A 27,968-nucleotide genomic window follows, 5' to 3' on the forward strand; every position below is an offset into this window, starting at 1 on the left:
ATAAATAACATTTAAAGATGAAAAAATAAGAAAGAAAAAACAAGTGTTTGTAAATCTATGAAAGAACTTTGCTCTTTTGGCAAACAACCTTGTGATAGTGTCAAATAGTGCTCAGCTTATTTTTTATTGTAATCAACTTAAGTAAATAATACTTACATCTACACAGGCAATAAATTAGATGAATCACACACGCCGGCTGAGACATGATCTCTGATAGTCATCTACGATCTTTAATATTGTTCCATTTGACAGAATTATGATGCTAAAGCACAACCGTGTACTTTCAGATAAGGTATTTTATTTGTCAGCTCAACAATATAAATGATTTATGGAAAACTAAAAGATAGCATATGTCAAAGCATCCGCTAGGGAGCTTCTGGACTGTTAATGTAGTTTGCAAACAATCTTGTGCCAAATCTACATTCAGTTGGGATTTGACTGGCTTTGATGTAAGGAAGCCACAGTTTTGTTCTGTCCTGAATTCCTCAGGACATCTGAAACCCACATTTACTGAACACTTTTCACTGTTTTCACTTTACACTGCACAGCTTTTCTCTGAGCAGGCAGCCAAGTTTGCTTAACAGACTGATAAACTACTTCTGGTAATCTTTTCACGAGGTGATGTTGAGCTGCTGGAAAGATTGTCATTGTCTTGATAGTGGAAATTCTTACTTTATAATTACAGATGTTTTTTCTGTGACAACGATTAAACCTGGCAAGATGAAAACATTCTTAGTATTCGTTTGTGTCGCTGCATAGAGAGGGAGGGACATTCAAACATCTAGTACATTTGCAAAAGTCCAGCACTAGCACACTCGGTACCTGTTTAGATAAACAAAGGTCAGTGCCAGACTTTGCTTGCTCTTCGCAAATCAGTTATAAGATCTCCTTACAGTTATACATAAGTTATACATAAACATAACACTACATAGTTTAAACATGTTTTTGTTGTATCAACAGTACTTTTCCCTGTTGATGATTTAACATATTTATCGCTCAGAGAAAACGTAAACACACCTGGTGTGACGCAGGGTCATGGATTACCTTGTATGTCTCTGTTTTTTTTCCTTTCTTTCTTTCTCTATCCCAGATGGTACAAATCAAGTAATGGTTTGTTAAGTGACGCTAACACGTGTGAGGCTTCATGCAGAAACCATATGACTAAGGTTTTCCATCTGGCAACTGAGCAAAAAAGAAAAAAAAAATAAAGATTTTGCGCTTCAACCTGAGGATAAAACATGTAGACACAGCGTGATTAACAAAGCCTGCTGTGTGGTTTTAAACTACCTTCACAAACATGCCAAAAACGTTATTGAGAGGCTTCTTTTTGCCCATGTTTTAACGATTTGTGCTCTGTTGTACTCTCATTTTACATTTGTAAATTAAACTATAATCATTATTTGTTAGGAAAGAAAAGTTTGTAAGTCAAGATTAAATCCTTTATTGAAAAAAATTTTTAACAGTGCAAATAAACAACTAAATGTAACAAAAACATTACTTCTTGCAATCAAAGAAAACTATAAATATACAAAAATGCAGACCAAGGCTCTTAACATCTGATATTTCAGATCAGAAATATGGCTAATTCAATTATTAAATTACGATTAAGGCAGTCAACCAGCTTCAGTTTCAACAAACTACAACCAAGAATTTTCTCTTAAATTAAGTAAAAAATATTAGTTATTCAAATATATAACTGTGATAATAAAAATGTATAAAACAAAAACTTAGAGGCCTAAGATGGCAGTGTGACAATAATTTAGAGAAGAAAACTTTCTGGCTTTTTCACATGAGAACAAGGTTACAAAATGTAACAAAATCACTCGTTAAATACAATATGCCATTTTTATCAAATATAACTATGGAAAGGTACTGTACCAGTGTTACCAGTCTGTTTATGTACCCTGAACTAGATCGTCAACCCTGTATCAAAAGGTTTTTAAAAAGCCAATACTGAATCATTACAAGTTACTGTAAATATCAGCTAAAGCAAAACACTGTCACAGTTCCAAATGTTGACCAAGCAACAGAAAGTAAAGCAGTTTTCTTCAAGTCTCAGACTTTACCAGATGTGGAAAAATCAAAGATGCGTACATGCAAAAGTGCAGTAGGAGGCTGAAGGATTCATCCTGGTTTATTTCCACTAAGGCACCTCATTTCTCTGGAACGTTGTGGATATTTAACCAGTAAATCATTAAAAATCCAATGACGACATAATGACCCTGTAGCTACATAAATATCTTATCCTCATTCAGGCACTATGTTTTGTGTTGGCTGTGAAGGCAAAAAACCCAGCTTAGTAAAAAAAGAAGCTGTCTGGTGCAAAGCGGTGAAATCTTACATATGTAAAGGGTATTTAAGATAAATGACAACGGCATGTTTAAGTTTCAGCGGTGCAATTGTAACAAAAATAGGAGAAAAGTATCTTTGAAGTGTCTCTAGAGGGAGGCAAAAAGTGCTTCCTGAGATTGTATAAGCATATAGCAGAGCCCCCATCAGCCGTCAGTAATTAAGGATCTGTACGTCAAACAGGTCGCACACGCCTTCATTGTCGTCCAGGTTGAAGCTGTAGTCTATGCCTGCATGTAGAGAGAGAAGCATCAACGAGAATACTGTAAAACATAAGTAAGACAGAAACAGATATATAATCAAAATTCTATATGCAGTCTAAGTAATATATAACTGTTGAACAGGTTTTGAGGTGCTTACCATCAGTACACATCAGCTCATCAATTAGGTCAACAGCTCCTACAAAAGGATTAAAAGCACATTTTTTACAGCTTCTACTTCAGAGTGTAATGAAAAATTTACATTTATGGCCTGTGTAACATCAATTTATAAGCAACAAAACCAGATAAAAAGTCAACAAAATATCAGTAAATTATTCACCCATTTTCCCTCATCAGTCCAAGTAATATTGGAATCAATACAATCAATAAAAAGTGATCTTATAGGGGACATATTTATACACATTTACAGGTCTATATTTGTAATTTGGTGCTCTACTGGAATATATTTGCATGATTTACAGTTTAAAAAACTCAGTTCAGTCTCTGTCTGAATCATGGCAATTTAGCTCCTGTCTCTTTAAGGCTCTCATCCCAGAGAGCCCGCTCTCTTCTGATTGGCCAGCTCTTGAAAGCCGCCTCTCTGCAGACGTCCACTGACTGTGGAGGCTACCTCATAATGAAACAAACTATAGTAGTAGGATTTCACTAGTTTTTCTCGTTCTTTACTTGAAATGTCAACTTCTCAAATACATTCGTAAATGTTCGAGACGAAATCTGATCTGAAATATGTGAGTGGACAACATGAACAACCCATAGAAGAACCTTAGCAACAACCTTAGCAACAAAGGCTACAGAACAGATGGTTGTTTTTGGGCATTAACTATGAGCTGACAGGTAGGAAAAAATGTCAAAGTAGGTTGAAGCCCTGGCTTTTGACTTGCAAGGAGCATTTCTACATATGTTAACCTCAAGTTTTAGAACTTTGACCGTGTTTAACATAGATATCCAACATCAGAAGAGAATATAAACAACAGGAAATCACAAAAAGCATAATATGTCCCTTTTAAAGCCTCTACAGAACCATAACTGAAACAAATGTGCTGCTAGATGCAATCTGCTCAGTGTAACTGTATTTATTCACATCCCTGTGCCTTACCCTCTCTGTCGTCCTTCATGTGGTCTCCAGCAGAGTTGAGCTTCAGCAGGGTGCTCATATCCAGCACAGACTGGAACTCGTGACCCGCCAGGTGCATCTGCTGCTGCTCTAACACTGGCGCAGGCTGAGTGTGACACACTGCAGAGGGGAATGGGAGGTATGACAAGAATAATTAGTTGCACAGGCCCTTTCATAAAGTACACCTGAAGCATTGTGAAGTTCATTTATCTGAACGTGGTACTATAAGAAGAGGATGGGTCGCTGTCCAAAAGTGTGTGGTGAAGCACATAGAGAGAGACAGCCTGAGCAGTCAGTTGTGACTGAATTGACCAGAGCAGAGTATAACACTAAAGATTGTTTGGTAAGTGAACGTTTGAGTTGCTGTTGCATTATTCCTCATTTTCATTGAAAAATGGGTTTCACTTTGACAATTTGCTGGCTCTGAGCTTTACCATGTTTCCTAGGTATGTTTCCATCTTAACGCCTACTGCAACACTGACTCATTCTTTATAAGCTTATTTCCAGTAGAGGAAGTGGTTTGTCTGGAACACAAACTGTAAATGTCTATATTTAGTTAGTTCCCATGACATGAAGCGGGATCAAATGCAGACACTGTCTTGCTTGCTAGCAAATTCTGGTTGACCTGCAATTGGCTTCATTAGTGTAACTGTCTTTCTAGGTGATTTACACAAGGATGTTGTGTTACAGAGTATTTTATACTGAAGAAATTTGACAGAACATTTACAAGTTGAGGAAGATGTTAAAGGATTATAAAAGGAGAGCCTTCACACTCCCTCATTCAATTTTCTTCAGTACTATATGTACAGGTTTCAAGGAAAGGAACATTTTATGCATTACAAATATTGGGTAGACAAAGTTCAAACATTATCTTGGCATTTGTCACAGTAGAAATTACTTTTGTATCATTGCAGTATGTTGTACTACGATTAAGGGCGTTACGCAAATACAAAGTCACTTAAAAAGGAAGGAGGTTTTGCACATTTAAGCCAATTTCTTACCAACTGTGAAGAAACTTAACTGTTCATAAACAGTTCTTGAACTGATTTCTTATGGTCCAGCCAGATACTGGTTTTTATTCACTGAAAAACACACTAAGAAAATCAACTTGCTGAGACTTGAAACTTGTCTGACATAGGCAAGCCATTATGAATGACACAGCCCTATTATTTTTGCTTTAAGTTGCGTTACGGTGACATTGTGTTTCAAGCAGCAAGCCTTTTTTGATACTGTTTCTACAGGCCAAGACATGCTAACATCTGATATTTCTTACTCGGCTGCTAAAAAGCAACCTTTTAAAAGCAATAATGGCCCACGCCATTCACATGATCCATTTCGTAAGGCCAGTATTTGCTTACAGTTCTTTTTCAGAATTTGATTTCCTGGTAACTCAGATCAGCAGTGCATTGCTTCCGACTCTTGGGCATGGGAGCATTACTGAGTGAAAAACTGTCTGCTTCCAGTACAGTAGAAAAAAGTTGCAAGTTTATTAGGGACACCTGGCTAAAACTAATGCAATCTAATACAACAGTGCTTCAAGTTTATAATGTTCAGTTTACGTTGAAACTGTTTTAGAGAGTTGGTGATTTGATCTCATGGTTAATTATACTGGAAGGTTTTTCTGTTTTTTTGTGATATATACAGTTCGATTAAGTTTTCGCATAAAGGTGGATGCATAACAGTTCACTTAAATACACCACATAAGCATGATATAGCAGAGTATTTCTCTCTGTTTCCCAACCCATCTCACCCCTAGCCCAGTCTGGCTGGACATTGCCAGAGTCCTGCGATTACACAAAGTTCAATCAGACTGAACTCTAGTCGAAGCAAAAGAGACACATTTCGCGATCTAAATCAACAGTGTCTCTACACAGAATTGAATGGTCTGACTTCAGCTTCGCACCTTGACCTGCTCCTGATGATGGTTTTAAAAGACCAGTGTGTAGGATTTAGTGGCATCTAGCGAGGGTTTGCAGATTGCAATACCCTTCCCCTCCCATTCCAAGCATGTAGAAGAACCTACAGTGGCCACGAAACTCATGAAAAATGCGAAAAGTCCTCTCTAAAGCCAGTGTTTGGTTTTTCTGTTCTGCGCTACTGTAGAAACATAGTAGGCTGGAAGAGGACCTACTCTCCATGTAGATATAAAGGGCTCATTCTAAGGTAACGAAAACACAACGATTCTTATTTTCATGGGATTATACACTAATTAAAACATACTTATGAATATTATATTCCATTTCTGCCAAGTCCGTTCCGCTTGATGACACTAAATTCTACACACTGGACATTTAAAGGCCCTGCACACCTAAACAGGGGTTTTCACTTATTTTGGCTGATTAGCCCACTTGAGAGGAAAGTGAGAGATGTCAATCAAGCACAGTCACACACAGAAGGGGTCTACTCAGATAGAATAAGTGTAAACACCTGTGGCCTGTGTGTACTACATTTTTCAGGGGCTTTTAAAAAAAAAAGTTTGTAACAGCAAATATGCCTCTGTCCTGTTTTGGAGTAACTCAACAACACCACCTAACTGCAGCCTCTTCAATCTCTAAAAAGCTTAATCGACACATCTCTAAAACAATGACCAAAACGAACATTATAATCTTCATGAAATAGAATTTATTTCACAGCTGTTAGTTTTAGCTAGGTGTAAATAATAAAGTATATCCAATAGGCTTGCTTCAGTAGGGGATATCCCCAGTGGCTTTTGGTGCACAAGTACAGACCAGTGTGGTTTTCTCTACGCTATTACCACTCAGTGAACTTTGAAACACCAGCTGCATTCAGCCAGGACATCAAACATCAGGCGTGCGACACACAAAAAAAAATGAAATTACCAAATTTTATAAAAGTTACAAGAGGGAGGGACTGAATTTAACTTCTTCTGACTTGTGATGGGAGATCTGAGAAAGAAAGAAATGAAACTGCTCCAGTGTGACAGTACTTTGAGATTAATGTTAAGCCAGTTTCTTAACATACGCAAGTGTTTATTCAGTGTTTTTTTTTATTCCTCTACTTTTTTATTAATAGTGCAATGCAATAAAAAACTTTGGCTGGCTATATTTATTTAATCCTCTCACTTATGTTTAAAACCTCTACTGTACGTGTCAAATGTGAGGTTCTGCACAAAAAACCGGATGACTGGTGGTTTTACTGAGGAACTTATGATGCAATACGTTTTTTTCCCGCAACAAGCCCATTTTCCACCCACTCATCCTCAAATCTCAAAGTCCCTGTCCTTACCCATCTGTATGTCAGGAGGGGTGGACGAGGGCGTCAGCACGTCATCATGTTCTGGCAGCACCATCTGGTGGTCTGAGCAGAGAGAGTCCTGGCTGCAGAAGGAGGAAGTGGTGTTGGAAGTGGAGTAAACAGATGTTGAGAGAGGGAACCTCTGCAGGCTGGCGGGGGTACTGGGTGGAGTTGGCATTGGACAGATATCGTCGGTGGGCGGCACAGGGAACACCACAGGTATTGTGGAGTCTGAATCCCTGTTGATGAGCATGACCTGGATGGGAGCTGACTGACTGCGTAGGTTCACCTGGTACTTCTTCTGACCACTCTGGCCCTGAAACACAACAACATGGAGATCAGCTTACAGTCATACATTTCTGTGCATGAGTAATTCTTGACCTGGGTGTTTGTAAGTAGGAGCTAATGTAGAGCACCCTAATTACACTTCACATGCCACAACAAACTTATCATGGCATTAGCTAGCTTTTATTACAGACCGCATGTGGTTTACCATAGAAAATAAGGAAAATATTTTAATTTCTTGTCTGCTGACTATGACTATAAAATTTAATGTGTCCAATTCAACAAAGCATGATTGTGACCAACCATTTCAGGTAGTGGCACCTCCAGTTGAGTCCCAGCAGGAGCCACTACAGCCAGAAGAGTGTCTCCACTGAAGGCATTGCAGATGTCTTCATGTGTCACAAATGTATAAGTGAGGAAATGTTAAGGAAACAGGAACAGGATTACATATGAGGGAAATGGAGACAATAAACTGGAAAAACAAGACTGTGAGCATTGTGCAAGTCAGGATTAGCCTAGCTCTGCTTACACAAGAGACTGACAATAGCAATTATATTTATAATCCTCTCTTTATAGTGTTTTCTCTGTTCAATAAGCAAACAGTGTTAAAAGGATCAAATGGGGATTTTTTTTTCCCCTCTGAAATTAATAAATGGAGCCAGGACTTGAATTACAAACTGTAGAGAGAGAGAGAGACACAAAGAATCAAGAGCACAAAAAAAAGAGAATAACATTTCACTTCAGTGAAGCAACATTTCACTGGAACGGCACGGCATCAAATTTAAAGGCTCAGTAGTAAATGTTTTAAACACTTTCAGGTTTAGTGAAACAGGAAGTTGCTTTTGAATATTATACAAGGTAAGGATGGGGTGTTTTTGGTTTCAACTTGCCTTAATATGAACTGGCACAAAATTACAGTTTGTGCACTCAAGATTGTGAAATGAAGAAAAGAGACATCACACAAAAACACAGACCTGAACTGAATTAGAACTGAACCTCAAAATTCAAAGGATATATACTAGTGATGGGATCATGGTTGAGGTGTTTAATGTTCTCCTCCAGCCATGCCTTCTGGTTGTCCAGCTCCTTCTCTTGAGCCTCTAGCTCAGAGATATGGGCCTTCAGAACGTTCACCTGCTCCAGCGCCTCCTGGGTTTGGCTTCCCTTGTTTTCCCCCCTGGACTCGATAATAAATGATGAGAGAGGAAAGGGTGAGATATGAACAAATGCTGCTACTGTTTTGCTATTACTAAGTGGGTCTTTTCAAAGGAAAAATTTTGATTTGGCTTAAAAAGCAAATATGAATATTTTTTAATTGATCAACTTCTGGAGATGATGAAGATGCCAATTTCCATACAGCGCTGTAGAGATTTTCAAGAGGTTTCAAAATATTGAAGGTGCTGAAAAATGAAAACAGTAAAACTTGTTTTTTCAAACCTCCACTGGATTATGTTCTTGTTTTTCTTCTCGATCAGCCCCACACCTTCCAGTACGTTGGTGATGTCATATATCCTCCTCTTCTGTTTCACTGCCAAACTGTCTGCAGCCTGTTAATTTGGAATTTCCATAAAGGGTCTCGCTCAGTGACAGAACTTTTGTTGACAAGGTACATCACAAAAAAAAAGAAAAAAAGAGAGACTCAAGTAAAGCTAGCAAGTGGAGGATTTGGCAAATTAAGCTGCACAAACAGCAAATCAAACCCCTTGGCAGAAGAGGACAGTTATACAATAGCAGAGGAGGAAGGAGGAGGGAAAGGGTCTGAGGAGCTTGCAGTGTAAACATTAGCCTGTTTTGGCGCGCAAGTAGAGAGGGAAAACTCCATCATCATCACTGTGATAAAAATGAAGATAGATTTGTTGAAAGATAAAAATGAAAAAATAAACTTAAAAAATAAACTAAAATAAACTTTGGTCTGGCCACAAGCCACAGCCACGAGTCAAAACACTAAGAGCAGATGGTAAAACTGAAATCTTTAATAAGCTTTCTTCTAAATGTCTCCATTTACTCACAATTTACGGAGCTTCATAGTAGTTATAGCAGACAGCTCTAAGAAAATAGTTTGAGAGATGGCAGGAAGGAACCTTCAAAAAGAACATGTGCTGGTTGGGACATCCCAGTTTTTTGACATTTATTTGACATTTTGAAAAGGAAGATATAAATGTACACACAAGTACAAAAATGTCAAGGATGGCAAAATAAATTCCAAGGTTGTGATCCTTGCTGTAAAGATAGGAAACGACAACAGCTGAGATAAGTCTTTTGGAGTCACTGTCTTCTAACGCTCGATTGTCTTGCCTTGCTTGTAAATCGTTTTGGATTAGAACGTCTGCCAAATGACAAAATGTAAATATAAAAATGTAAATCTTGGACTTTTTGTGCCGCTCTTGGCATTTTTGTGGTTGTGTGTGATTTAATGCCCTTATTCTTCTCATAAAGTCAAAAACTGGGTTGTTTCCTCCCTGTCAACTCTCTAAAATATTGTTGTTTTTTTATGTTTGTCTGCCATTATATTTGCATATGTATATTAAAATATGGAGAGGGACTGTCAGACTGTCCAACTACGGACAATGATGTAGCAAAGAGTGTCTTGTGGGGACCACCACGGGTTAATTAAAAGGGGGTTCATAGTAATCTGTATTGAAATTGGCAGATTAAGAAGCTATGAAATAACATTTAGGGACTACCACATTTACCTCTAATGAACAAAATAAGCTGATTTATTTTCTGACTATTTTACAGAAGATTAGCCATCCACATCATCCAAAAACAAATACAGCTTTTTACTGCTTGTGAGTAGTTTGTGTTGTTGGACCAACAAACGAGGAGGCCTGGCTAATGGCGGCTAGCTAGACCACCTGGAAAACAAATCAATGCACCTGACTAGCCCCATTTAAGAGTGACTGACAGCCCTTTGTTCACGTCTGCTGCCTGAAAGGTACCACCAGAAAACACCGATTAATTTCCCCTAAAAACAACAACAGTGAGCCTGCCCCTGTCGTTTCACTGACCACTTTCAAATCAAGGACGCCATCCTCCGCTTCTTGTAGCAAACTGACAAACTTCCTCGTGAGGAGCCCCAAACTTTTCTCGTAGCGACTCGGTGTCGAGCGTGCAGTCTCCGTCGTCTCAAGCTCCATCTTCTCTCTATAAAAGAAACCTTAACTTATTTTAATGAGCCGTATCTGCGTTAAACTGCAAATTACGTAAATTTCTTTTCATTCAGACACGTCGTCTCTGTTACCTCAACGGGACGTCGGCAGTACCGGTAGGGTTTTTAAATGAACAGACGTTACGTTAGGTTACAGTTGCCACGGCAACCCTTGTCCAGCTCGTGCCCCCCAGTCACTCGAAATATGACTCCGCCCTCCCTTCTGTCACCATGGAGACCACTCTATCAGGACCTAATCTAATGATAATCAGAAATAATCGGTATGGGAGCCCATTTCAGGCAAAACAAAACGAAACATGAAAAGTTAAAAAAAAAAAAAACATGGTATCAAAATGAAATAAGTAAGTTTTATGAGATGCTTCTCAAATTCTTGACTTACTATCTTATAATTTTGACTCTAAAAGGTAAATTCTTGACTTATTAAGTTAAACGTTTGACTTGTTATCTCAGGATTTTTTTTTTTTAGTAACTCAAAATTTGGACTATTTTATAAGTTTGACTTACATCTCATTATTTTTTACTACTTACTGTACTATCTTACAATTTAGACCTAACCTAGTATCACAATTTTGACTTACTATCTCATGAGTCTGACATACCATCTTAGAATTTTGACTTTATATCTCATAAATTTGACTTGTCTCAAAATTTTGACCTGTCATAAGTGCTTTTAATGTTATCAAGCATATCTTTTGATCTATTTTTTGTTTGTTTGTTCTGTGGTCAGGTTTTCGGGTTAAAAACCATGAACCATAAAGCTTATCGTCCACAATTTGATTCTGGCTTGAGACCCTTACATGTCATTCCCCATCTCTCTTTCTCCCATGTCATTTCTCTACTATTGATTCTTCAATAACAGCAGAAAATACTTAAAAATATTATTTTATCCTTTCCTGGTGGAAATGGTCTTCCATATTACTGAGCTAAGTGTACAATAAAATTTTTCTCCTCATAAATATTTAGCCAACAACAAAGTGACCACTTAGAAAAAGAGTCACTTTGTTTTATTTTACCAAACTGACCCTCATACTAGTTAAGAATCTTATTAAGATTTTCTACACAATTCCCAGTCACCTGTTAAACTAAAAAATACACTAATGTCTTTGCTGTCTCCAAAGGTGTCTTGTTACTTTTACCTTACCGATAAGCACTGTGCCAAAAACAACCTACAAGGTCAATGAAGTGTCATATGAGATATTACATAGAATTTATCCTGAGAAAAATGTATTTAAAAGATTAAAAACTGATATTGATTTTAGTTGTAATTTTTGTGGACTGGTCAAGTAAAGCATCTCCGATTTATTGTTTCATTGTATTTACAACTTTTTGACTCGGATATTTTTAGTGAACACTCTTTTACCCATTAGGCTCAAATAAAATTGAAGCATGATACATAAAAGAATGTTAATCATAATTTAGATGATAATTTTACTTGGAAAATATCATATTCACAAAGCAAAATGGTCAAATTCCAAGCCTATTTTTTCAATTGGTAATTAATTTAAATGTAAAAATGTTAAAAATTAGTAGTAAAAAATAATGTCTTCAATGATATTTCTTGTCTTTTCAATGCTCATTTACTTGAATTAAGATTTCTCTTCGTAGATTAATTGTTTACAGTTCTGTAATAAAATTATCCATTCACACAATTTATTTCTCATCTAGAATTTGTGTAAATACAATGTTGTTATTTGTAAGAAAAAAAGACATCAAAATATGCTCAGAGAATTTATTGGAAAATCATGATAAACTAAAAACAACAATAACTTAACATAAAAAAAATGAACACGTAAATTATTTTATTTAAAAAATACAACTGTGCTGTGTTGTCTGTGCGTTTTAATTCACACACTGACATAGCTGGAGTAACACTTCATGTGTTAAAAGTCTTTTAGTACACTGGTGAGACGTTTCATTTTCTCTTCCATGATTCTCTTGTTAGTTTCTGTCTCTTCCAGGAGCTGACGCATCTCCTCCTCCACATCAAATACCTAAAGTACGCAGACACAGACAACTTCAGCTGCAGAAAACACATGACTGTGGGTTTCACATTCAAGCCTTTTTAGAGATTTACAATGCTTTGTTGGGTGAAATACAAATAATTAAAGCGGGCATAATTAGAGCTGAGAAACTGGCTGAAACCCATAGAGGCCAGTTTTATTCATGATATTGTTAATCTGGTGAATTTTGTGACTGCATATCTGCATAAAAGTTGTTGCATATTTGCCTCTATTCATGATTTTCAAAACATATTTTTGTTTTTGTTTGCTGGACTGCTGGAAGACAAAGATCTGCCAGATAAAGAATGGAAACTTTTCAGCAGCTTACCCTCTGATTGGCCTTCTCTATCTGTTTCTGCTTTTCATTAGCTAGTTGAAGCAGCTCAGCTTGATGGGCAGCCTGGATAGACTCCAGTTGCCGACGAAATGCATCATCCACACAGTGTAACTTCTCGACTGCATCTCTGCAGGACAGACAACCACAAATAAAACATAACGTTACATGAGGTAAAGGTAAGGCACATTAAACCTATGCAGTTTTTAGGGTGGATAGAAACATAAATTAATATTTTATTTAAAATTATATCACACACCTGTATCAAGGCAACATCTCTAAAACGACCTAATCATGTTTTGGCCAAGACTTCATAAATCATATGATATTACAAATTCAAGTGTAATAAGTTCTCTATTTTTTGGATTTGGAAGAGAAATGTTCATGTTCATACATTTTGGCCGGGGCATGTATTTAACAAACGCAAAACTTTTCAAGATAAGGCATATTTGGTTTTACTTTAAGGCTTAGGGGTAAAATCATTTTATCAGCCTCCTTGACCTAGGAGATAATTCTCCTCCTCTCCTCCAGGATTTAGGAGAGCTGCGGAGCTGTCCTTACCTGTTCCCAGCAGGTGGACTGTGATAGCACAAACATGCTTGCACAGTCTGGTAGATACAGAAACACAGAATTAAGGACACTCGATTCAAAGTAACAAGCGTCCTCTGAGGTTTTGAATGCATTTAACCTTCTTCTGATGGATTCTGTCCAGAATAATCGCCCCATCTACAACGCTGTGCTTGTTAATCATGTCCTTAATTATAAACAAGCAAATACATGCAAATACATACACATTTATATTTAACACTTTCAGCAGATTCATAGGACAAATATAGGTCCAGAATATGAAAGAAAAGGGATTCATGAATTGAGTTTTGCTCTTGTTAATATCTCGATATTGTGACGTACTTGTGAGCTTCTGTTGCTTTATCTCTTTCTTCCAGCAGCAAGCATTCCTTGGAATCAAAGTTCTCCTTCATGCGCTTCACCTGGCTCTCTAGCCGAGTGAGTAGGTCTGCCTTCTCCTGCCATTTCTTACTAGAATCCCTAAAAGGGGAGAGAGAGAAAACATAATCAATCAATCAATTTTTATTTATATAGTGCCAAATCACAACAAAAGTCATCTCAGGGCACTTTTCACATAGAGCAGGCTAGCATCTAGACTGTACTCTTAAATTTACAGAGACCCAACAATTCCCCCCTGAGCAAGCACTTGGTAGAAACCTCAAGCAGAACCTGGCTCTTTGACCTTCAATTTACTTATTACAATTGCCATGATACATTTATTATAATGCACTTTTAACTTTTAAGAGCAGAATTTTTACAAGCTAAGTATGTGTAGATGGAAAACTTGCCTGTAAACTCTGTTGACCTCCTCAAGCTCCGCCTCCTTGTCCTCCAACTGCTGTTTCAGCTCCTCTTTGCGCAGGCTGAGATGTTCCAGCCTCTCCCTGAGCTCAGCCAGCTGAGCTGTTTCCTCCTCAAGCTGCTGCTGGAACTTCTTCTGGGCCTGGATCAGCTCCTCGCGCAGCCTGCGGATCTGCTCGTCACGCTCCTGCAAGGCCTAAACAACAGGAAACCAGAAGAGAAATAGAAACTGCCTCAGCATATCTCAAGGTAAAAATAGGATAAAATGGATAGATACAAACACCAAGGAACATACAATGCCTGTGATAAAATGCACAAATATAAAAGTTGACATTCTAGTAGAATGTTTTTTAAGTTTTTTTTGCTGTTTTACTCTTACTTCACCAAACTGATTTCAATAGTGTCCTGCTACCTCTTTGAGTTTGCGGATGGTTTCTGTCTGGTCTTCAATGATTCTGGTCTTGATTTTGAGGGCATCGTTGTCCCTCTCATTCTGTTTCTTCTGTGTCTCCAGCTCAGTGCCCAGCACCTCTATCCTGGCCTCCAGGCGTCCACGGTCCTGAGCTAGAGATGCTCCTAGTAAAAAAAACACAAGAAAATGTAAATTAGATTTCATCTCTCACAAGAGCAATTATTGTGAAACTGTACTATAAACTTTATTCTTTTGCCTATTATTCTTTTGTCTATATTTATACATTTTATTCAGTGTTAAAATATTTCTGTATTTCTATTATGTTTTAATGGATTTTATTGCTTTATATAATTCATTAAAAATTTCTGTGTTTTGCTACCGTGTACAAAGAAAAGTATGTGTCTCCCAAATAACCACTAGATGGCAGGCTTTACTTTAAACAGATGCAATAAAAAATCAGCACACACAGTTTTAAACCGAACAGCTGCTGCCTTCTTCATACTTCATACATTTTCTCCATAGGAAAATCTCCAAGATGTTAACAGTGACTCACTTTACCCTGGGCAAATATGCAGCATCCACCTGGCAAATGCATTATTAGTAGAGTAGGACAGACTCAGAGAAGACCTACACTAGAATTTCTCAATAAACAACTGAAACTGGCCGTCAGTGTGTGTCATGCACTATAAGGATCACTGAAAGCAACAACAGTGAACAGAAAGTGCCCTCATGAATGTCTCCCACCTTGCTGAGCGAGCTCCTGGCCCCAGATCCTCCTCTCTGCCCTAAGGCCGTCTATCACCGACTCCTGAGCTGTGAGTTGAGACAACAGTCGAGCCTTGTCTTTCTTAAGCAACTCAAGCTGCAGGGTGAGATGCCGGTCCTGCTCCACCTCTGTTTCCAAAGAATGCAGACGGCTCTGGCAGAGGGACAGGCACAGAGACAGTATTAATGATCAACAGCCATCTGTCATGGCAGACAGATGGAGAGACAGCTGGACCATTCAGTATTCCATGGTGTCTCAAAGTAGTCTCTTACAGGCTCAGGCTGAGCAATATTTGACTGATGCCCAGAGCTTATCAACTCTATCTTAGACATAATGTGACTTTACAAACCTGATCAAGGTATTTGCTCTTAATTTAAGTGCTAATGGAAAAAATCTGACAGACATCTCACTGTTTTAATCTGGTGGTGTACCTTTAGTTCAGTGACAGCATCTTTCTTTGCTTTGATGAGCTCAGAAATACGATTCTTCTGTTCCTTGACCATGGCTGTGAGCTCCTGCACAAGAGAGCCGGATTTTTTCTCTCTCTGCTGGGACTGGCCGAGGGTCGCCTTGAGCTCCAAAAGCTCTGCAGTCATCTGATCACACGCCTCCTTTACCTACAAGAAGTAGAGTGAGGATGTGGAGGTGAATGTGAATATAGACATCTAAAAGACTTTGGTCCAAGCATTACCTGAATTGACAATTCTATCAATCAATGTCACATTTGAGATCTGACAGAACGGGTTTTAGGGGTCATGGATTTATAGAAAGCAATCTTTTAAAAGTTTCCATGAGTGAGGGTCTGGTTGGCAATCTGTATCTCATTCAGAATTTCCAAAGTGTCAAAAGTTTGAAGACTTAAAGTAGCAAATCGTTCAAGCAGTAGCAATCAAGAATAAGATTATATTTTGTGCAAAGGCTGAATGAAATCTGTAACCATATGGGGAAAGTACAGACCGATTCAAATTCAATCCCTTTGTATAGCACTCTTCCTCTGGCAATCACAGACTACTTGTCCAGAGTCAAATGATCCTAATTCAATCTCAGCTTTCACCATCAGGCTGAAAAAAATCCACTAAGTCTATTTATATTGGGGTCAATTCCTGTTCAATCATTTCCTTCTTACTGGACACAGAAATCATTTCAGCTGGACGGTACAGAGAATGTAGAGTAAGATTTAGGACAACGACACTTTAGTGATTACAGGCCATCTGTATGGCTGGCGCCCATCTTTCAGCAGACCTCATAGAAGCGAGCAGCCTCGATGGTTAGTGCCATGCGGAACTCATCCTCCAGAGCAGCATACTCTTTCCTGCCCTCTGCCAGTTTCTCCTCCAGCTCCGCCTCCCTGGTGGCATGTCTCTGTTCCACTAATGCTACTTCTTTTGCCACTGCCTCACGGAAATCCACCCCTCCCGGCTGCAACCGCAAGTCCAGCTGTTTTCTGTGGAAAGAATGCAAACAAGTGAGGATAGTACGTTGCCCTTTTTAAACAGGCTCCTGGTCCATAGCCTTTATGTTATAGTAACTTAAAGGTGAAAATGTATGTTTAAGGTAAATTTAAATTAAAAGTAAAGTAAATTGAGGGCTCACTTAACAGGAAATTGTACAAAAAGTTTAAAGCTTCTGGAAATTTGGCTTGAAATAGTAATGCATATCTGAAATCTGAGTGAAAATAAATGTTCATAACTATTAGAAAACCTAGTTCAAAAAACCTGTAGGTGTGTAGGTGTGGCACATCGCATTTTGATTGACACCTACACCGGCTACTGGGGGCTGGCTAACTACAGTAGCTAACAACTGGGTTTCCATGGTGCAGAGCCGTGATTCTAACTCACTGAGCCTCGCCTCCAACACGGTATATATACAACATTTATTACATGTACCATTATCACTAAAGGAGGCAGGAGAATAGTTAAACATAAGACACACCGAGCAAGAGAGAGCACGAGAGCGAAAGGGAGAGAGGGAAGCCATCACTAACAGTTAAGCTGAAGTAACTAGCAAATCTGAAAAGCATCTTAACAACTGTGTGATTAGCGAGAAAGTTGCTAAAAGGAGAGAGCTAAGAGCGCTTGAGCGGAACTAGAGTATATTTAAATGTACAGCAGGAAGTTAGCGGCAGTAATGAAGAATATAGCAAAATTAACTGGGTTGAGATGCAGAAACGCTAACGCTACCAATGACACAGAGACTCCAGCAACCGGAAATGAGACAATATGCTTACCGCAGCACGTCACGTCGGTTATGACTAGTTTGCAGAATTTATTGTGTAATTTTTGTACTAAATGTCTGAGCATAACCACACCCAATTCAAACCCAATATCAGGAAAGTTTACAAACACTTAAATCACAATCGTTCAAATTTGGATTAAAACTAATTTCCAATACTTTTTAGATTATGTACGTACGACCCTAAATTACTGACTAAATAAGCAATAATCAAAGTTTGGAAAAAAAAAAAACATCCGGTCTGTGGATATTATTTATTACGATGTTAAACACTCAAAAAATTCAGCAGATCTGATTCATCAGGACTGTACAGATATGGTTTGCTCAGATTTGATTTGACAGTGCAGGTAACAGAAACAGAAACAACCCACAGACTATCATCAGTATTTTATATTATTTAACTTTGGATGAAATCTGTTGCATCCATGACCCCCTTACTGATTGAGAAAATAGATTTTTAGGGCATTTAAAATGGGATAAAGTTGATATTGAGCATGCCTTCTTCCAGTGATTCAGAATAAAAAGCTTCAGGCGTACCTGTGCTCTTGTTCCCTGGACGCCAGCAGTTCATGTAACTGCTGTAGTTTGTCTTTGTGCTGGCGCACTGAAGCTCTCTGGATATCCACCTCCCTCTTCAGAGCTGCTGCCTTGTTCTCCAGCTCCAGGTGCCGCTTCATCTGAGGAAAGTCAGCGCATGATTTATCGAAGCCTGTCACATTGAACTATCTCTGTTGAATCATTTTATCTGTTTGCATTCATTCACTCTGCATGCTGGGTGATTGAACTACTGCACTGGTATAAACAGAAATGATAGTGATATAGGGAGTTCAGTGGTACAGTAGCTATCAAGGTGTAATAAAAACAGAATGATAGATGATTCTAAATTAACTTGTTCTGGTGGCGTCATTGGTATTCTATGTTGAATATTTAAAATCGATCGTTATTAAAACAGTGATACAGGTATACGAAACTAGCTACTGTACCTCCTCAGCCTGCTGACGAGCCCTGAGCGTCTCACCATGGGAGATGCTTTCCTCCAGTCTGTGCAGTGCAGTCTTATGTTGTTCTTCACTGCTGCGGGCCTGCTCCAGCTGCTGGATTAGGGACTGACACCTCCCATCCAGCTCCTCAACACGAGTCTGCACTTCAGAGCGCCCTGATCGCTCCTTTAGCAACAAATCTTTCAGTCTGGATGGAGAAAAACCATGACGTAGCAGTCCTTACTTAAGCAGAACGTATGAAAAATTAGAAGAGTAGAAGGCATAATACTCCAAATGTGTATTTACTCTACACGGGAGAATAAATAGAATAGGAAACCATCTACAGTTTTGTGATGGCCTTGTGTGTGGTCTGTGTTTTATCTTGCAGAGTTATAAATGTGATAGCCAGTGAACCTGGAGAAATCTTACATTGTAACATAATCAAAATCTAATCTCAAGGGAGAGAAAATGTAAATATTTGTGAAAATGAAAACAGGTGAAAATGATTATACAAAAATTAACCTTGGGGAAAAGAAAAAGGCAAGATAAAAGTTTGCACACAGTACAATCACACAGCAACCTCCAGGGCTGCAGTTCCTCAAATGGCCACTTGAGGCTCCAAAAGCGAGTCAGTCCGGTCAGTCCCCATAGAACCCTATGTTAAAATGCCCAACTTTACAGCAGAAATAAACATGTTTACAGCCTGGTACAAACCGTCTACGTCTCAATAGATAATTTCCCCTTTCATGACAACTGGACGGGAGGTGAATTATTTCATAACTCGTAACCTGTTTAATTTTTATTAAGCCGTAAAGTTATGCATAGTTACGGACGTGGCTGCTTTGAGTGACAGGTCGCACTGCCAAGATGGTGACAGCTGGAGCCAGTCACTTCAAAACCGTTCTATAGAAACCAATGGGTGATGACATGGTGGCTACGACCATTTTTTTTTTTTTTTTTTTTTAACAGTCTATGAGTACAACTAAACTAGACAACTGTTGGACCGTCTCATATACAGTCATTCCCTCTTTAGATTTGCCATGATGAGCCATTTCTCTGTAATCTGTCTCCTGATGAGCAAGGGAGTCAACAGTAACAGCTGTGTTCAGTACCATTAGAAAGTGACAGTTAAGATTGATTCATGTAATACTGCTGACATATGCTTGTCATCGTGCTTCTAATTACAACCATAATGCAGATTTATCGAAGCAGGGTGTGATGCAAGTAAGGACAGTGCACAAGATAGCTACACCTGGCTCTCTGGCACTATCTGTGCAGTGCAGAAGCAAGGACGCTCTCAGCCACATGTGTAGGGATAGAGATAGGAATATTTAATTATAGATAATTATAGCCGCTGGAATTTAAATATAAGGTTTAAAAAGCATGATGAGTGCATAGGTTAATGATCCTAATACTAAATAGCTTTATTATCACACACAACTGCAGGCATACTTTAAGGTTTTGGGGTAATGTGTGCTTGATTTCATGAGAGGCTATGGGACAATGATAGTGAGGAATTTTAATGGTGGGATGGATACTCATTGTTCAAGAATGAGACAAGCAGCAGGCCCTGGTCTCAGGAGAGCCAATACAAAAGATGAAGAGGGTAGAAATGGATGAGAATCCATTATGCAGTTGACAACTGAAATCCACAGAGACAAGTTCAATTATCCCTTTTCATCATGATATCTGCTTTAGAGCTGCTGAGCCTATTCATGTGCAAGTTTGTGTGCATCTGTGCATGTGAGCATGTACTGTATGTGTGTGTGCGTGTGTGTGTGTGTGTGTGTGTGTGTGTGTGTGTGTGTGTGTGTGTGTGTGCGTGCGTGTGTGTGTGTGTGTGTGTGTGTGTGTCCAACCAGTTATCCTCTAACCTGTCTGTGGTGTGCAGGGCCATGCTCTGCAGGTCTTTTTCCTCGCTGACCTTTGTCTGCAGGCACTTAAGCTCCTCTGTTAGCTTCCTCACAGCCTGCTCGGCCTTCCAGCGTCTTTCCCTTTCCTGGTCACGCTCCTCCACAATAGTCTGCACATATACAAAAACAAAAATACACATAGATTAAAACAGAAAGGAATACAACTGGAAGTCTGCTTTTACAGAGAAACTCACAGGGGATTTCTAATTTCCTCTTGTGTAGGGGAAAAACCTTTTTTTTTATACACATAACACATTAATTCAATAAAAATAGAAGCTGTCATTCAGTCTGCAGGGGACCTATCCATTCTGTACCCTGTAGGTTTCCTGCTCCTCAGTAGACTTGGTTTTCACATCGCCTGAGGCCTTAGCAGCTCTCAGTGGTCCCCTCCTTGCTGGCCCCACTGCGTCTGCACCCCTTGCACTCCCAGCCTTCCCTCTGGGCTCTACAGCAGACTTTGAACTCTTCTGTTTATGATTCTCCTGATCACTGCACATAAAAACAAATCACAGGTATTGAACCAGCTGTAAATTGATCATAAACAGCCCTCTAGCAAATGTCTGGCTCTATAAAGGTCAAAGCAGATGACTTACCTACTTTTACAGGTAAGCACACTTTAAATTGAATTTTGCGCTAATATTTAAAAATCACCTTGCTTTTGATGAGGACAGTTGGGAGGTTACATAAGTTAAATTACTGAATCTTAAGCACATGTCATCAGTGGCTGATGAAGTAAAATGAGGGGGTAGACCACAGAGGCACGGTCGTTAATCATGGGAGAGAGATGACAGTTGTAATTTCTAACAGAGAGGAGGAAAGTTCACAACATCGCTCAGAGAGGAAAATTCATCATCTCCTTTCAACTGAGAGGGAAAAGGATTTCCTCTATCATCAAGATACCTGATGATATTAGGTTGATGCATGCAAAAGAAAATGGAAATATCCATCACTGCATATTGTGTTTGATTATTATGAATGTAGATATTGTCAATTACTTCATCATAAACACTTCTGCCTCAGCAAACTTTGGCAAGTGTATGAATTTGAATATCATCACTCAAAGATAAACTCTATATTGTTGTATTAACGTCCAATAGTGCTTAGAAATTTCTTGATCTGAACACAGGTGAGTCTGCAGTTGACAGACATGTAAACATTATTTCAACACCAAACAGTTAACCTAAGTACTAAAGAGGCAGGCACAGAAATCACCTGTCTGATCTCCTGCCTTTGTTCTCCTTCGTGGTCCTTGTTGTTATGCTGTTACGATGCTTTGGGATCCTGGTGCGCCTCCGGTTTTCCTTCCCGCTGTCACACTCGCTCTCTGACGTGCGGTCTGTGTCCCTCTTGGCTTTGCGTACTGTCACCACAGGATGGCTACTGGATTTGTCACCCGCAGGGGCCTGTGTAAATATGGCAAAAATGCTCATAATACGTGAGGGGATACAATAATTATTGAGCAGACTACATGTTGGGATGAGTAAAAACTAAACAAAAGATTCAAGAGACATACAGTGAATTAATATGCCATAGCAGTAACATGAATTGGAACTCTTTTAAAAACATGTTTACCTAATTAAAGTATAAGAACTTCACACAAAAGGTGTGACAATTATCTATATACCGCAAGTACTTAGTCAAGAACTGACAAATTAAGCAATTCCAAAATGCATCTTTAAAAAAGAATACTGTCTTAAATGTGAAAATGCTAAAATACTGCCATTGGTAATATTTTGTGATTTATAACCTGTTATTGCACTGCAGACTAAGTATTATTGTTTTTTTATCTAAAATAAAACCCAACAATAATTTCATCTCTGTTATATATTATCCCACTGACTGTATATCTCACACAAACACTTCTTATTAAATGACTCATTGGCTTTCAGCAGTGTTAAATAAGCACCTGCAGGACGAGCTGGGACACCTGGTGCTCCAGTTTCCTGATGCGTTGTTCATTAACGGGGTCTGCTGGATCAGCCACAGCGGAGGGAACCTGCTGGAAGCGCTGCCTATCTGGTTGCGCAACTGGATCTGTGATTGTTTCAGAGGCAATCCGCTGACGAAACTGGGTCAGAACCTCATCGATGCGGGGTGTGGTGAGGGGGACATTCCCTGTAACCTGCAGAGAAACTTAAATTGTATTTTATTTTCATTTGACTGAGGATATAGTCTTATTTTAGGGTCCCCGCTGTGACACAGAATTACATGACATTTCTGGGACTTTCCTGAAGTCAGGAAATGAGATTCCTTTCTCAGTTTAGAAAAGTTGTGAAGAGAAAACAATGTTGTTTCCACTGTGGTTGGTGGAACAGAAAACAGATGGAAATTTCCACCTTGTGCAAAGAATGTGAGAAGTACTTCAGGTATTTGTGACGGGATCACATTCCTTCACTATCACTGTATAAATCCATAAATTACATAATATTCCAGTTATTCATTGACTTCTGGGAATTTAAAACAGACTGGAATATAGGAAAGTACAGTGGCCCAGTGATCAGCACTGCTGCCTCACTGCAATATAGTCCTGAGTAAGTAAGTCTTTCCAACTTTATACCTCAGGATTATATAACTGTGGCTTTTCTCACATTTTAAAAGTCAGTGGTCAGGAACTGCAGAGGGTAATCACACAATTTTTTCTTCTTACTGTGTCTGAACTTTCCAGATCCAAATATACAGAAGTGGAATCCAATTCAATGATGTTATATTTTGGATACAAAATGCCACATTCATGGATTTGAAGACACAGCAATATTTACCTACAGTATTTAAAGTCCTCTTCATCCAGGTGTGGATACAGTACTTCTGTATTATGGAGCTTCTTATGCATTAAAAAAGTGTTATTGTGTAATTATGATATTTTTCCATAAGGTAATACTAATGAAATCACTGGAATATGGTCATTTTATAGCAACACACATTATGAGAATTACAACTCAATAAATTAATTGTAATATGATGCCATTTAAATTTACCGCTTCATTGCGACTAGTATCTGAGGAGAGCAGGAGGTCCACATAGTCTTCAAGACCAGGGATATCCAGGGGACTGTTTATCCCTGGATGTGATGGATTTCCCAGCCGGTCCAGGCCATCCAGAACGGAGATCTGTGGCAACGACTGCATAACAATCTCCCTGTAACCTGCAGCAGGACAACACACATATATCAAGAAAACCTAACCAGTCTAGAGCTGTGTGACTGTCCACAAGTACATTCTTATTACATTATTCAAAGTGCTGTATGTCAAATCAGTGGTATATATGACCTACCTAAAACGTCATGCGTTATGGTGGTTATTGATGTATGAAATCAAATAATCTATAAATAAATGAATAACATCTCTTCTGTACATGCTATCCTCATATGCACTTATTGATGTAGCTTAATTAACGAGAACTGAGCACCGTTAATATAAACTCATATTGACAGCGAGAGCTGTAAGAATGCTTTAAGTGCGCCCTCATGGATTAAAACACATGCTTTCAACACATCTTGCTGCAAATAAATCATAAACAGGAAGACATGGGTAATGGGTGCAGAGTATAAGCTAAAGGAAAACACTGCAAGGATTTTTACATTCATATGACTGCTGTCAATCCAATTACGAACAGACACAGGCAGAAAAATAGATCACAGTGATCACTATCAAGTGCTCCCAATTTGACTACCACTGATTTTCATTGTGCTTTCATTACAGACAATACTGGGAAGGGTTATGAGTCAGTTGTTTTGCAAAATCTAATGATTATCCTCTGGATTAGTGAGTGATTCATCAAAAACAAAAATGTAAAGATCTGCCAGTTGTAGCACACACAACTTATATCTATTATTACAATTTATATATTATTATATGTTTATCATGATGTAGTACATTTTCTTCAAAATCGATTAAGAAACTTTTAATGAATAAGCCAGAATGTCTGTCAGTAATGTCAGTAATCTGGAAGCAAAGTAAATATGTGATAAATCAGAGTATTGTATCACATTGATGCAAAAATCCTATAAAATATTGAATATGATCATAGAGCGACCCTGCTCATTGATACTAAAGGGATAGCTGCCGCAATATAAACAGTATGACAAAATCTCCTTAAGTTTTTATCGTCTCATGTTATATCATCATATCACTTTACTCCTATGTCCTACACATAAAATGTTTCATGTAGAAGTATTTACAATATGTACAGTATACACAAACAAACTCATTTTCAGCAGCTATGGTGATATGTACTGGAGGTAGGGTAGTTTTAAAATGAACAATCTCTCTGCACCGGAGTCTACTCAGCAGCTGTGTGCTACTGTATGCTACTCTGCCAACTCAAGTGCTGTATATTAGCACATGAATACCTGAAACAGCTTCAGAGGGCATAATCAAACAAAGTATAAAAAAAGAATACTATTAATTAATTACTTTTTTTGCATTGTGTTGTGTTTAGTTTGTGTTGTGATGTGTATTTCTCTCCTGGAGACCATTTAAGTTTTATTTTTTTTGCACATCAGCTAACATGTACCGATATATCAGTAATATAAGGTAATATACTGGTCTTAAAACTACTGTACTCCAATATAGGGGTGGGCTGCTGGACGATATATACTGTGAGACTATATAAATTTGTCAACCATCAGAGATTTTGCCACACTGTTAATACAGTGGTAGCTCTACCTCTAATATCTATGGGTTTATTAGACCATTGTGGGCAATGTTGCAAATTATTTACATTTTTTCTGAATGTGATGAAGTACCTTGGTTTGTCAATTCCGCAAAATTTAATGTATCATCATCAAAGTAACATATACAGTAACAGAGGATTTTATATACTCCAAATTAACATTTTTGTATCTTACCTGGTGACCTACAGATGGGGTTGTCTCTGCCATCCTGACTCAAAGTGACCTCACTTAAAGCTTGCAATCCCAGCAGGCACTGCAGGAGGTGATCGATACTGTGCAGGTGGTTGCTATGGAGACTCAGGTGCTTCAGCTTGTACTCCGTGCCATGAAGATACAACAAGCCTAATGAGCACATGAGAATCAACACCACTGATGTGTCAATCATCCGTTAGTCCTTTGATTTGAGTGTAGAAAAAGACCTCGTCAGAGTTCAACTCACCAGTAAGGTTATTTATCTGATTGTAGGACAAGTTTAATCTAGTTAAATTCACGAGGCCATTCAGTCCTGTGGTGCAGGGAGGGGAAATTAACAAGTGAGTGATTCTACAGATCATAAAGCAGTGGCAGCACCGTCAGAGTAAACACAAGACTCAGTAATGAAGAATTATCATTTGGGGAACACCCAATGTGCTGAAACAATTACTGTCCAAGTAAAATGGTGACTAAAGACTCACCCTCAACCTCGGTGATTGTGTTGCAGGATAAATTTAGAGTCCTCAGGGATGTGAGAGAACTGAGACCTTCAATCTTAGAAATGCAATTTGAGGAAAGGTCCAAGTGCCTCAGGTGCCAAGCTGAGGTCAGACCCTCAATCCTTGGGATGTGATTGCAGTGCAGATTGAGTGATGTTACAGTGGGACGCAGGGGGACATCCAGCAGACTAGACAGAAGGCAACGAGGTGAGACAACATAGTTACCGCGGAAGATAACATTTTGGTGTACATGGTGCCCAAACCCTGCAGGAAAATTTGCCTAAACATTGTAGGGCAGCAACTAATGATTCTTTTTATTCTCAATAAAACTGTAGATTAATTTTTTGAGTAGTTGATTCATTGTTTAGTCCAAAACTCTTTATAATTGTAAATAAATAAATAAATAAAAAGAGCTCAAGGTTACATCTTAATATGTCTAATTTTGTCTGACAGACAGATATTCAATTTAAAATTATATAAACACAGAAAAGCAGCAAATCTTGACATCAAAGAAGCTGGAACAAGATCTTTTTAATCTGGCTTTTAATGTGGGATAATCCAACATTGTCAACTCGTTTTCATCTTTGCTATTTATATTTATTTCCCCTGATTAGTTTATTTGTATTGTTTTTAATGATTTATCTCATTGTTATCAAGCATTTTATTTGTGGATATTGTTTGTTTCCATTTTTGCAGTTTCGAGATACTTGTATTTTACTTGAGTACTTCAGTTTTACTTTTACTCCACTACATTTCTCTGTTATAATTACTGGTTACTTTGCAGATTAAAATTTTACATTTTGACTAGACACATTAACACACTGCTTGCACATGAATTTTAGTTTTAATGCTACTGGAGTGTTTTCAATTTGTGGCAATGTCAGTGCACTTTTACCTAAAGGATAGGTTCATAATTTTTTCAAGTCTGTCTTAAAACATAAATCAGGTGCCCATATGAACACTAAAAGAGGTTTTCCTTGCTGTAATCATTCCTCCTGTTCATGCTGATCCCTTTCAATTTCGGTGATGGGTGCCAAAATCCACAGTGTGTCCACACAGTCTTGTGCAAAAATGTATTTTAAAGTTTATCTGAAGCTTATATGAGGCTTCAGCAGTCTGAGTTAGTCATATCAAGAGGATATCTGCCACATTTACAGTCTTTTTTAGCATAAAATTCCCTCTTTGTGTTTCCCTGTTGAGCTGCGGTGGAAGTATAGTAACATAAAGAGGGACTTTGGCAATAAAAAGACTGTAACGTTGAAACATATCCACTTGATTTGACTCATTTGGACGGTTGGACCTTCATATTAGCTTCAGGTAAACTTTTAAATACATTGTTGTACGGAGGGAGGCTTGTGGATTTCGCACCCCATCACTTACATTGTAAGCTCATTATGAAGGGATCTTCTAATGTCCAGTATGAACAGGAGGGATATTATGGCAAGAAAGACCTATTTCAATGTTCATTTAGGCTCCTGACTGTTGTTTTAAGACAGACTTGAAAAAATGTGACCTCGTCCTTTAGTTTAAGCTGGGAATCAGTGGCTTAAATTGACCCAACACAATAAATTCAACGTTTTAAACAAGAAAGGACAGTAGAAGCTCTAAGTTAACTATAAAAAGCATGAAAAGATCTGTGATTAGTTACGTTACCTTGTTATATTCTTGTTGATAAGACTCAGCTCCTTGTCTCCCATAACGACAACATTCAGCTGCCGTTATTTAACGTTACCTGCTTAATGTTAGCTGTGTAACTGTTGAAGTCTGCAAACTAACAAAACAAAATAACCTACCACTGCTGTCTTATCAGGCAAAATGAGTGGGAAATCTGCTGAAAAATAGCAAACAAACATTCAAATCTTTAGCTAAGTTACCGAGCAGCCTAGCAAAAGTTTACTAGCGATCGAGCTCAGAGGAGGAACAACTCATATGAACCGTCTACAAGCTACAGTTACGACTGCTGGAACAACTAACAAGAGTCCGTTTTATTTTCTAAAACAGCCCAAATATACGTATCGTGAGGTTGTAACAACACTTTGTTGTTGTTTAGAATCCCTTGTCGGAGTTGAACTCGGCGCGTCAGGCGTCGCACTTCCTGTTTACATGACGTAGTAACGGTAACATCCGGGAACGCTTTACTTGTCCCGCCCCCTCAATGAAAGCCCTATCCCGACTATTATATTATATCATATTATATTATATTATA

General features: G+C 38.4%; 2 protein-coding genes across 4 annotated transcripts; both read right to left on the minus strand.

Moving 5' to 3' along the window:
* Positions 1-1,425: 1,425 nt before the first annotated feature.
* e2f5 (E2F transcription factor 5) lies at positions 1,426-10,577 on the minus strand. Of its 3 annotated transcripts, none has more exons than XM_042428665.1 (9): positions 10,466-10,577; positions 10,233-10,368; positions 8,662-8,771; positions 8,240-8,401; positions 7,528-7,630; positions 6,931-7,255; positions 3,667-3,804; positions 2,710-2,748; positions 1,426-2,579 (listed from the first exon to the last, which is right to left on the minus strand). In XM_042428665.1, exons 2-9 carry the CDS (start codon positions 10,359-10,361, stop codon positions 2,503-2,505), a joined length of 1,083 nt encoding a protein of 360 aa, XP_042284599.1. In that variant the 5' UTR covers positions 10,362-10,368; positions 10,466-10,577; the 3' UTR covers positions 1,426-2,502. The 3 variants fall into 3 exon arrangements, with proteins under 3 accessions (XP_042284599.1, XP_042284597.1, XP_042284598.1); XM_042428663.1 differs by having other exon boundaries at positions 7,528-7,636; XM_042428664.1 differs by lacking the exon at positions 10,466-10,577 and having other exon boundaries at positions 7,528-7,636; positions 10,233-10,459.
* A 1,531-nt stretch (positions 10,578-12,108) lies between these two features.
* lrrcc1 (leucine rich repeat and coiled-coil centrosomal protein 1) lies at positions 12,109-27,867 on the minus strand. The gene is made up of 19 exons (XM_042428661.1): positions 27,416-27,867; positions 25,745-25,950; positions 25,510-25,575; positions 25,245-25,412; positions 23,374-23,540; positions 22,305-22,520; positions 21,611-21,801; positions 20,713-20,887; positions 20,360-20,508; positions 18,489-18,693; positions 18,043-18,182; positions 16,516-16,717; positions 15,705-15,890; positions 15,252-15,426; positions 14,508-14,671; positions 14,083-14,291; positions 13,637-13,774; positions 12,722-12,857; positions 12,109-12,384 (listed from the first exon to the last, which is right to left on the minus strand). Exons 1-19 carry the CDS (start codon positions 27,457-27,459, stop codon positions 12,274-12,276), a joined length of 3,048 nt encoding a protein of 1,015 aa, XP_042284595.1. The 5' UTR covers positions 27,460-27,867; the 3' UTR covers positions 12,109-12,273.
* Between the last annotated feature and the right edge of the window lie 101 nt (positions 27,868-27,968).

Source organism: Thunnus maccoyii, chromosome 12, assembly GCF_910596095.1.
Source record: "Thunnus maccoyii chromosome 12, fThuMac1.1, whole genome shotgun sequence".
NCBI lineage: Eukaryota > Metazoa > Chordata > Actinopteri > Scombriformes > Scombridae > Thunnus > Thunnus maccoyii.